The 12,869-nt window shown below is 42.6% G+C and overlaps 1 protein-coding gene across 1 annotated transcript in view; it reads left to right on the top strand.

The window, feature by feature from the left end:
• VEPH1 (ventricular zone expressed PH domain containing 1) overlaps positions 1-12,869 on the top strand; it is a 409,378-nt gene that overhangs the window by 296,018 nt on the left and 100,491 nt on the right. Inside the window, exon 11 of the mRNA XM_075864020.1 lies at positions 3,767-3,901. Coding sequence (XP_075720135.1) covers positions 3,767-3,901 — 135 coding nt within the window. The remainder of the gene's footprint in view (positions 1-3,766; positions 3,902-12,869) is intronic.

Raw genomic sequence — 12,869 nt, 5'->3', positions numbered from 1 at the left:
TCGGGATTCAAACTGAATGTGTCAAAATGTGAGGCTCTGTTTCTGGGCACGACAGATCCACGGGGGGGTTACCCACTCAGTTGCACAATATTCCAGTGGCCAATTGATCCATCAAATACTTGGGGATACATATTGGGCGCACAGCCGACTCCCTTTATCGTTTGAATTATCTCCCCTTATTTACGAAGATCTTACATGACTTGAAAAGGTGGCATGGTTTACCACTCTCTCTATTAGTAAGGAATCACCTTCTTAAGATGATGAGCTTCTCGAAGCTATTGTACCCTTTACAAACCCTGCCACTTCTTTTAAAGCATACAGATGTCTCAAGACTACAGTCGGCTTTTGGTCACTTTCTATGGAGAGGGAGGAGGCCTCGAATCCGTATAGACAAGCTCATGGCCACTAAGGAGAGGGGTGGTATTAACTTACCTAATATACGAGGGTACAATTTGGCCTGTTTAGCAAGACATGTTAAAGACTGGGTGGCGTCTACTAGTTATCATTCAGATCACACGCTTGAATCACATTTTTGTGCCCCATGGGACCTCTGCACGCTCCTACATTCGTCCCTATCAGCCATGCCGGGGTACATAAAGCAATCGGTGATCTGTAGAGATACTTTCATGACGTGGAGGGCGATGAGACGGAGTTATGGTTTATCTTTTCGAGTCTCCAAATATCTTCCCCTATGGAATCATCCGGAATTCGCTCAAGGAAGACAGACTGGAGGGCGAGGGCATTCTAAGGGTGGAACATCTACTCCATGACATAGATCCGAGATGGCTTACGGGTCAAGAATTGATAGACAAATTTGGGTTGAGACCTTTCCAAAGTATCCAATATGCTCAGGTCCAGCATTTCTTTAGGAATGCGCTAAGGGAGGTGGGGCGAGAGGTGATCGCAAATAAAATGGATAAAGCAATTTTTCAACATACGGGAATGCTGTCTGTATCACAAATCTACTGCAAAATTAGGGATAGTTTGATTGCTACTCCGCCGGAACACTTTTTTATAAAATGGGAAGGACAATTAGGAGACGGGGACCTCAGGGACAAAATTCTGATAGGATGGGGTTCAGTTCGGAAACATGTGATGAGAGAGGTGTGGAGAGATACTCAGTTTCGCATAATGCACAGGGCAATCTTAGGTTTTAACATACCGCCGAGAAATGCTATGCCTGACCGCCTGGTGGCCTGTCCTAAATGTCATGTCCAAAAAACAGATCTGTTCCATGGTTTATGGCAGTGCTCGGCAATTCAGCCCTTGTGGTCTCAGGTCCGTGACATGATGGATACACTATGGGGATAGACCCTGCCAATGTCGCATGTCCTTTTCCACTATTGGGAGGAGGAGACGGATGGTGGCAGAGCGGAAGGGAGACACCTGCCCCAACTGTTTCACCTGATCTGTTTGGTAGTTAAACGACTACTGCTACAACAATGGTTGGTATCAACAATACCAACTATGCAAAATGTAGTGAACCAACTAAAGCAGTGTTTACACATAGAACGATTAGATGCGGAACGTATGAAAACCAAACGCACTAAAAGATTTTTCATAAAATGGAAGGCATTCATAATACGGCATTTATCTGAATCGGAACTTAAACAGGCGGTGTCTCCCTTCACGCTCACCAAATGGTACTTGTTGGAAGTCTTAAAGGGTACGCTGGGTCGTCTGCATTTGCGGGACAGCTGAATTTCTTACCAAACTAAACTAGAATTTTCTCTTCCCGAGAAGGTGGGAGGGGTTTGTTCCCCTTTTTCCTTATTACTGCTTCAGGAATATTCTTATTTTTTAAAATTTTGATACAAACTAATGTGCAATTTCTTTATTTGTTATATTACACTTTGTGGTAATACTGTTTAATATGTTTGAGCCTGCGTGCTCTTATTTGTTGTGTGGTTTTGTATAACTTGCAGAAAATAAAAAAATTTATAAAAAAATAAATAAATACTGAATGTATCGACCAAATTTTACCAGTACCATAAAGTCCAAAGTGTCACAAGAAAACAATCTCAGAATCGCTTGGATAGGTAAAAGCATTCCAAAGATATTACCACATAAATTTACACATTTCAGATTTGAAAAATGTGGCTGTGTCCTGAATGTGCCAACTAAGTCCACGTACTTAAGGGGTTAAATGTATTTCATGTCGCATTTCTGGGCTTTTGGTATGAAAATGGTTCATGGGATTACCCCTTTAAATGTCATCTATAGACTATTTAACAAAAAATAATGAATTGGAGGCTACTGGAATAACTTTACTCTGGTTTTATGAAAATGAATAAGTTTAAAAAGTTATTAGTTAACAGATTTCACTAGAATCCTCTATAACTTATAAACATTGTATTGTGAAATATCAGAAAAATAAGCTGGTGAATGGATCTTTTTAGGTGAATTATATAAGCCATTTATGCTTTTTTCTAGTCAGTCAATCAAGTTTATTGTAAATAATACACTAGCGTGCAATTTTTGGATTTGCTAATGCATTTCTTTGTGTTTTATTAAGGTGCCATTAAATTGATTTCAAATATAGTAAAGGATGCATCCAAGTCACTCTTACAGAAATTCAGGTTCGATTGTTTCATAGAGTTACTGGTTCCCAAGTAGATTGTAAGCCCTCGCACATAGGGCCTTCTTTTCTTCTGTACCAGTGTGCCACTTAGTGCGCTCATATTTTGCTCATTTTTATCATTATGTGTCTAACCCTTAATGACCTACAGTATGATAAACATGTATGTCATGGTCAAATGCTAACTCCCTCACTATAACCGACATTTTCATGATGGTGATCTCGCGGGTGCTGTATGTGCTTCTTCCCCTCTACCGTAGTCTGTCACTCATTAAGCTCATGTTCTGCATGTTTTTTATCATTATGTGTTCAACCCCTCAACGACCTAGGATAAAAATGTACATCATGGTCGGGTGGTAAATTCTGCACTGTGACGTACATTTTCATCGCAGTCAGTGGCAGGAGCAGGGCTGTTTATACAGAGCCCTGGAAATAAATAGCGCTTTAAAATACATAAAAATAATGTACCCACATTTTTCCATAAATGTTTACTCTTTCACCCTTGATGATGGTATGTTACTCATGCCTCTTAATAAATTTGTCACATCTTTGGCTGTCCGTGCAAAACTGAATAAAATCTACGCCAGGCAGGAGCTGGCGTAGTTTTCAGCTACAATTTCTACCAGCTTCTGGCGTAATTTATAGTAAATGTATCAGTCCATGGTTGGCCAAACCTCCCTCTGCTAAGCTCAGCACACTTTTTTTAAAAAGAGGCAAGAGCCGGGGAAACAATGCGAAACTCTAAAAATTGTTGCCACATTAGGAATCTTGTTAATTTTCCCCCAAAGTATATTATACATTGTAAAATCGAGTTGCCATACAATCAGAAAGCAATAATATGTAGTATGCTGTCATCTCTAATGCTCAATTCTTGGTGCATTAGATTCCTGTTGTAAAAGCGTTATTCCAATCTAAGACATTTATGGCATATCCACGAGGTATGCCATTAATGTCTGATAGATGAGGGCTTGGGCACTCCCTTGATTCTCTGCCTGAATGCAGTGGCTGGCAGTTACCTCTTCAGGCAGAACGGGGGTTGGGTGATACCCGTTCTGGAGATAGGTTCAGGTCCCATAGGTGGTGCGGGTAAATGTCTTAATATTTATATATTTTTTATTAACTTTAGAATTAATACATGATTGAAATTGTAGTTTACTATAACAATATATGTATTTTCTCTCCTTGTAGAGCTTGTTTTCTGAGCCAATGTCTACACAGACTACTTCTATGCAAGTGCTTAAAACACTCTGGGAGAAAACCCAACTGAAGGGAACACATAGCTTCGAAGCATCCTTATTCCAGTCTCTGTTTCCTCACAAAAAGGTGATTTTTGCGTGTCATACTTGACTATATTAGATTATATACTAAGGCTACATTTTATTAACAGTGACATGTATTTTGAATTTATGACATTAGTTTCCTAAGCCCTTGTTACTTAATGTATGGTAGGGAATACTATTGTTGTGGTCACCGTTCTGTGTTTTGGTTAGTGTAGCGTAGGAATTGAATAAGTAGAGATAAGGAAGCATAAATCCCTACAATAGCGGTTGTGAGGCAGGCATGGTTGGGGTGGAGTTGTTGCTTAGTATGTGGATACAATTGATTTGCCTAGCAACTGCCCTGGATGGCTCGACATTCGACGCTTTAACGATGATGCAGTCGGCGCGATGATGTCATTGCGCCGCTGCATTGTTTCACTGTATGAGTCCTGGCATCGCTGGAGGACGGCGCAGGAACAGGAGGTAAGGTAAGCCTAACATTTATTTATTTTTTCTTACAGTGAGCAGTGTTGGGGTCCCCATTTACAGGGGACTATACAGGGGGCTCTAGCTACAGGGGAATGTATAGGGGGCCCTAGCTACAGTGGGCCTTATTTACAGGGAACTATATAGGGGGCCCTATCTACAGGGGACTATACAGGGAGCCCTATCTACACGGGGACTATATAGGGGCCCTAGCTACAGGGGGCCCTATCTACAAGGGACTATATAGAGGGCCCTATCTATAGGGGAAACTATCTACAGGGGGCCCTATCTACAGGGGACTATATAGGGGGCCCTATCTACAGAGGACTATACAGGGAGCCCTATCTACACGGGGTCTATATAGGGGCCCTAGCTACAGGGGGCCCTATCTACAAGGGACTATATAGAGGGCCTTATCTATAGGGGGAACTATCTACAGGGGGCCCTATCTACAGGGGACTATATAGGGGGCCCTAGCTACAGGGGACTCTATAGGGGGCCCTATCTACAGGGGACTCTATAGGGGGCCCTATCTACAGGAGATGCTACAGGGGGCACTATCTACAGGGGCCCTATCTACAGGTGGATGCTAAATGGGGCACTAACTACAGGGGATTCTACAGGGGCCCTATTTACAGGAGGCTCTATATGGGGCCCTATCTACAGGAGAATCTATAGGGGCCCTATTTACAGGGGATGCTACAGGGGACGCTACAGGAGGCACTATCTACAGAGGACTCTATAGGGGGCCCTATCAACAGGGGACTCTACGGGGGCCCTATCTACAGGGGACTCTACAGGGGGGCCCTATTTAAAGCAGACTCTACCTGGGGCCCTATCTACAGGGGACTATGGGGGGCCTTATCTACGGAGCGCCCTGTTTACAGGGGGCACTATTTACAGCCCATAGCCTACAGGTGGCACTATTAACAGAGGCCACTATCTACAGGGGCCACTATCTACATGGAACTCTATGGTTGCACTGTCTACAGAGGGCTCTATGAGGAGCACTATCTACAGACGGCTCTATGAGGGGCTCGATCTATAGAGGGTTCTATGAGAGGCACGATCATAGAGGTCTGGACTGGATGGAAAAGAAAAGAGAAAAAGAATGACTCCAATCTGAGAAGACGTCACCTGTGAGTCACTAAATGTAAACGTTTATTCTCCCTGTGACTGATCAGTACTGTAGTCACTGTATGATCTGCAGGAAGATTATGGGTGTATCGTTCTTTTATGTGAAACAGCAACTCCCAGCATATCCTTCCCATTGTTCAGGCTATACTGGGAGCTGTAGTTTTATGTCATACAAACTTATATGGCAGGGGTTTAACTGAATTTGCAAATGATCTCTGTACTGAGAGGTATTTGTGCTTGTGCTGTATGAATGTACTGAGCTTGGTTCTGGTGCTGTATATATATGTATGAACTTTTTTTCTGGAGTTATATATATCATAACAACCAAGCACAATACATATTTACAGCACCGAATTGAAGTTCAGTACATATATGCAACTCCAGAATCAAGCACAGCATATAAATAAAGCACCACAACCAAGCTCAGTACATAAATACAACACCAGAACCAAGCTCAGTACATATATACAGCACCAGAACAAAGCTCAGTACATATACACAGCACCAGAACAAGCTCAGTACATAAATACAACACCAGAACAAGCTCAGTACATAAATACAGCACCAGAACCAAGCTCAGTACATAAATACAGCACCGTAACAAAGCTAATACATTTATACTGAGTTGTGCAATCGTCACGGACACTGAATTTGGCTAGAATACCAGTCAGGAGTAGTGCATTAGTCACGGACACTCGACTTGGCACAGGCACCGGACACAGATGGTGAAGTCGTCACGGACACTCGACTTGCTACAGGCAGTGGACACAGATGCTTGATACGGGATTCAGGATACAGGGTTAGGCTGGGGAAGATTTTAGTGGGGCACGCGCTGGCCCTTTCATACAGAGTGCATACGCGCATCCTACGGGAGCTGGGGCCAAGAAGCAGAACGCGCCCGCGTCCCCAGGAAGTTTGAGGGTGACGCTGGCATAGAGAGAAGGAAAACTGACGGCCACCAGGGGAGGGGAGATGGTGGTGGCCAGCAGCCATCAGCGCTAAACTGAACTTGGTTCTGGTGCTGTATACATATACTGAGCTTGGTTCTCATGCTGTATATATGTACTGAGCTTTGTTCTCATGCTGTATATATGTACTGAGCTTTGTTCTGGCGCTGTATATATGTACTGAGCTTTTTTCTGGCACTGTATATATGTACTGAGCTTGGTTCCGGCACTATATATGTATGAGCTTAGTTCTGGTCCTGTATTTATGTACTGGGCTTGGCTCTGCTGTTGTGTATATGTACTGAGCTTGGTTCCGGCACTGTATCTGTGCATTAGCCGGGAGATTTGTCATGGCTTACTGCGCACGCCGCACTGTCCACCACCCTTCTCACACTGCACAGTCTAACTAAATGGGCTGAGCACTTTTAGGATATTGAATGTGCGCATATAGGTCTATACGTAATGGGTGAATTTAATAGTGTCGGTAGATAGGTATGTATTCTTATGTAATTATATAGATAGTGTGGCAATCCAGTTAAGCATTTTGAACAGGGAATTTCTGTATTTGGAGTCCACTTTAATATAGGGTGTATATGGAATATTGTAATTGTTTTATTTGATTATAAGAATCATTTTTCATGACGCGTATGCCTTTGTCGGCAAAACAGAGAAACTGTTGTTAAAAATTTGAATCCCACCCCTGCAGCACAGTATATGATCAAAGACCTGGAGGTACTTTTATGTAGTTTATTTGAGTAGGGGGTACTTGGCTTAGGAACGCTGAGAGACACTGCTTTAAGGTATGAATCAAATTTATAAACTAAATTGTCTGACACAGTTTGTTTGTTGGCATAAAATAAAGCTTAAAATTAAGTTCTTTATTTAGTCTGTAGGACTTCTGTTGCTAATAACACTTCCATCCATTTTTAAGAATAGGTTTTGGGGATGCATATTGCTCTTACAAAGCTTTAAAGAAACTCTAAAACCTAAAGTTCACAAGTTGTAAAAAGAACTGCTAATATCACAAATGTGTATGCAAATATTTCTGGAGATTTTCAGTACTTGCAGATTACGTTGAGATGCTGTCCTGCCATCCCTGCAATTTAATGGGACAGGTGGTAGGAATCCAAAAGAACACATTCCAGTCTTTTTTTTATGTGTGGTGCAGGGCATACCCAGGGCACCTAACTTTTACCTGGATGATGTAAGTAAATTCATCAACCCTACCTTCAGAGCAAATAACTCCAGATTACAAATTCGCATTACTTTGTATATGAAGACAAAGTTCTGATTGGTAGACCAGGATGACAGTCACTAAACTGCTGTACTATGCAACTCATTGAGAAGCACTGATATATCCATGATTGCACAAAAATGAAAACTCAGCCTGTGCAATGGGAAGGAGATGAGCCACTTCAAAACTGAGCCTGTGTATCGTAGATCAGGTCTTTTCAGACTTTTTCTACTGGGGCCTGAAACAGCCAGAAAATTGCAATGCCTGGGCCTCATCACCATTCGTCAAAGTCCATGTCAAAATATTGTTCTATTTACCGTCCATTTGTCTCCTGAAGTTCACCTTACAGTTTGAAAAGCAATGGTGTCAACTGCAATGATCCTTATTATATAATAGTGAGTTGAAGGAATTATGTTATGTTTTAACGAACTGACAGGATGAGTAATTCCCTGTATTATATAATTTACATTGGGACAGAGGAGGAAAGTAATGATCTTTATGATGGACCTGACACCAGGGGTGGAGGGCGGAGGGTAATGGGTACTTTGAATCAATCTGTATATGTGTGTATTTGTGAATACCCACATATATGTATATATTTATAGTGTCGGGCATTCTTGTGTATCTATGTTACTGTATGTGTGTAACGGCCGCCACTCCCACTGCAGTATACTTGTCTCCACAGTGTCCCCTGGCTCCTGGTCTCCCAAATATTAATACAGTGGGCACACAGAGGGGCTTCAACAGATAAGCCTTAAGAAGTACAATAACACACAAAAAAACAAAGCGGGCAAATCACTAGTAATTGCACAACCCAATGAGTAAGAAAAAAAGATTTTTTTTAAAAATTTCATTATGCCACAAAAACACACACAATTGTCAAGGCCCGGTCCAAAATAATATAGAGACAACAACAAAAAGCTTGGCGCCACATAGTGCAGATAAACCAGGTGGATAACAGTAAGAACATATGGTAATATTCTCACCTGTTAAAAATGGATCCAAGCTTGAATGGATAAAACCGGTGTGTGCTGCTGCAAGGACCCAGAACCGGTGAACAATCCGGTCACCGCAATAAATTGTAAAAGCTAGTAGAAAAAGGGCGGGTCCTTGGGAGGCGCTGCTACACTTAAGATAATTACAGGGACGTGAAAATGATTGATCAAGTAAACAGAGAAAATGTTCAGCGATTTAATAAGATAATAATACAATGGCAACGCGTTTCAATGCTGGATTAGCATCTTCCTCAGGCCTTAACAAACACACCTTTTTACACCCTCTTATATACTACGGTGCAGTTGAAAAAAGCCGCCAGAAAGACGGAGGTCAAAGGGTGACTATGACGTCATTATCAGGAAGGAGAATAGCGTAATTTACAGACAAATTACACTAAACAAACAAAAAACTAAATTATACACAAGATATCACCGGACAATAGTTTTAAAATATGCTTGACCCTTTAAGCAATTAAAATCTTTCATTAATGGACACGATTAAAATTAAATTTAAATGGAATTAACAATACCTGCAGCAGAATAATACCAAGTTCAATCAATCAATAACTCACGCTAGACTAGAAGTGCCCCCACAGTGTCCCCTGGCTCCTGGTCCCCCAAATATTAATACAGTGGGCACACAGAGGGGCTTCAACAGATAAATCTTAAGAAGTACAATAAGGCCGGATTCACACGAGCGTTGCGTTTTTGCGCGCGCAAACAACGCAGCGTTTTGCGCGCGCAAACACTATTTGACAGCTGCGTGTGTCATCCGTGTCTGATGCGCGGCTGCGTGATTTTCGCGCAGCCGGCATCATAGAGATGAGGCTTGTCGACGCCCGTCACTGTCCAAGGTGCTGAAAGAGCTAAATCTTTCAGCACCCTCGACAGTGAATGCCGAACACAACAGCGAAAAACCTGTAAAAAAAAAAGATAAAGTTCCTACTTACCGAGAACTTCCCGGCCGTTGCCTTGGTGACGCGTCCTTGGTGACGCGCCTCTCTTGACATCGAGCCCCACCTCCCTGGATGACGCGGCAGTCCAAGTGACCGCTGCAGCCTGTGATTGGCTGCAGCCAGTGCTTGGCCTGTGATTGGCTGGAGCTGTCACTTGAACTGAAGTGTCATCCCGGGAGGTCGGACTGCAGGAAGGAGACAGGAGTAATCGGTAAGTTAGAACTTCGTTTTTTTTTACAGGTTCATGTATGTTGGGATCGCAAGTCACTGTCCATGGTGCTGAAATAGTTTAACTCTTTCAGCACCATGCACAGTGAATGTCTCCCGACGTCGCGGACCGGAATTTTTTTTGCCGAGTTCGGCCAAAACGAGTTTGGCCGAACCCGGTGAAGTTAGCTTCGGTTGTCGGGTTTCGCTAATCGCAAAGACACTCCGTTTGGATGTTCGGAAACAGAAAAGCACGTGGTGCTTTTCTGTTTACATTCATCCTTTTGACAGCTGTTGCGCAAACACGCAGTTCGCACGGAAGTGCTTCCGTGCGACATGCGTGGTTTTCACGCACCCATTGACTTCAATGGGTGCGTGATGCGTTGAAAACGCTGAATCAACGGACATGTCGTGAGTTTTTTGCAACGGAGCAAGGCTGCGCAAAAAACGCTGCCATGTCTGCACGGCCCCATTGTCTAATATAGCTACGGGCAACGCACGTGAAAATCACGCGCGTTGCACGCGCGTATTTTACGTTCGTCTGAATAAGCCCTAACACAGGAAAAACAAAGCGGGCAAATCACTAGTAATTGCACAACCCGATGAGTAAAAAAAAAAATAATTTTTTTATTTCATTATGCCACAAAAACACAGATTTGTCAAGGCCCGGTCCAAGATAAGACACACGACCAGAGACCAGCACTAATACAATGCATAGATAGACACTAGTCACACCCAGCAGAAGAATCAATTATGGTAAAATAAAATACAATGCAACAAATGGTACACAAATAGAACATTTACATATATAAAGTGCCATGTGCAATACACAATACCAACTGTGGCTACTATGATCTCAAGATGGAAAAGCCTGTACTAGGTAGAGTAGCTGGGTAGGCATTAAGTGTAAGGCTGGTCTCAATCACTTTCCCACGCGTATCACCGGAGGGACCCGGCTTACTCAGGAGTCTGTTAAAATTGTGGCTGAATCACGGACCTTTATATAGGTAGCTGCAGGTGTAGTCAATATATAAGCTGTATTCATTTATAGTTAGTTATCATTATGACGCCATGGGTAGATCAGCGTGTGTTCCAAGTACCAGCGTCTGCAGTCATATGTGCACATGTACGCCACAAGTACTTTGCCATTTGAATTAGAATATCATCAAAAAGTTAACTTATTTCAGTAATTCAATTGAAAAAGTGAAACTCATATGTTATATAGATTCATTACACAGAGTGATCTATTTCCAGCAATTTTTTCTTTTAATGTTGATGATTATGGTAACAGTTAATGAAAACCCAAGTTATAGTGTCTCAGAAAATTTGAATATTATAGAAGCCCAATTTCAAAAATGATTTTTAATACCGAAATGTTGGCCTACTGAAAAGTATGTCCACTATATGCCCTCAATACTTGGTCGGGGGTCCTTTTGTAATGGCGGGGGGTAGGGAGACGGACAAGTGAGCCCTAATCTACCCGCCACTCTGTCCCTGCATACTTGCAACGACCCGCCCTAGGCGACGGGGTACAACTGGGCGGCGGTCCCTGCGCTCAGTAAGTGCACGACAAACACGACAAACATACAAAGGAACACAAGCAAGGAAAAGGGGCAGTTGCCCACGGCAACACCGTGAGCAACCAGAGTGGTGAACGAGCCGAGTCAAGCCAGGAGTGTGCGAGGTACAAAACGAAGAGCAGAAGAGTAGTCGGTAAGCCAGGGTCTGTATGGAGCAGGATCAAAAATAGCAGGAGCTGTAGCTGGGCCAGGAAACCACAAGAAAAGAATCACAAGCACAGAGGGACAGGAAGGGCAGGCTTAAATAGACCGAGGGCGGGAGCTAGCTGAGTCTGGCCAGGTTACGATAGGCTCTCCCACTCCTAAGCCTGCCAGCCACAGTGGTGGAAGCAGGAGTCAGTCTCAGGGATGTAGCCTCAGGTGCTGACTGATTAATTCTGGGAGTTAACCCTGAAGCTGTGCCTGGCAGATCCTTTACACCTTTTGCATGAATTACTGCATCAATGCGGCGTGGCATGGAGGCGATCAGCCTGTGGCACTGCTGAGGTGTTATGGAAGCCCAGTTTGCTTTGATAGCGGCCTTCAGCTCGTCTGCATTGTTGGGTCTACTGTCTCTCCTCTTCCTCTTGACAATACCCCATAGATTCTCTATGGGGTTTAGGTCAGGTGAGTTTGCTGGCCTATCAAACACAGTGATACTGTGGTTATTAAACCAGGTATAGGTACTTTTGGCAGTGTGGGCAGGTGCCAAGTCCTGCTGGAAAAGGAAATCCGCATCTCCATAAAGCTTCTCAGCAGAGGGAATCATGAAGTGCTCTAAAATGTCCTGGTAGACGGCTACGTTCAGTACAGTATCTGTTATAAAACTTTGATGCCCCTACCTAAAACTATATTACTTTGGAACACATAGGATCAAGCTAATAACGATCACATCTAAGTTCATGATCTTAGATGTGATCATTATTAGCTGGATACTGTGTGTCAGAGACACGCAAGACCAGTTTTATGCCGAGCCATTAGTACAGCTGACCTGAATCGGCTTTGACTGAACAATACAGCTTCTATATATACAGGATGCATAGAAGCTGTATCTTAAAAAGTAAAATAAATTAATAAAAATCTATTTAAAAGTTGTTTAAAATAAAATAGAACATTGATTTATTTTAAAAAAACTTCAATAGTGTACATATTGTAGCCTTTAAGATACGTGAAAATGGATTTTAGTATAGTAAATGTACAATCCCAATTAGTTTTACTATAGAGCCCCTGTACACAAAAGATGTGTTATTAGTGCTTTGATTTTGTCAGGGGTATAGCTATAAGGAGTACAAAGGCAGCAGTCACACCAGGTCCATGGTGCCTATGGGCACCCAGAGGACTCTGCTATAAGAAGATTGCAGTATTATAACTGTTTGCATTTTTTTATTCTGCCTTGGAGCCCAGGCGCTCTCTAGATTCAGTAAATTAGTGCACAGATCTACATATAATACACATCAATGGAAATTTTCTGTAAATGCCCTTATAATATTTTTATAAACATCACATTTTGA

The sequence above is a fragment of the Rhinoderma darwinii genome, chromosome 4 (genome assembly GCF_050947455.1).
Source record: "Rhinoderma darwinii isolate aRhiDar2 chromosome 4, aRhiDar2.hap1, whole genome shotgun sequence".
NCBI lineage: Eukaryota > Metazoa > Chordata > Amphibia > Anura > Rhinodermatidae > Rhinoderma > Rhinoderma darwinii.
This window is presented reverse-complemented; position numbering and strand designations above follow the sequence as displayed.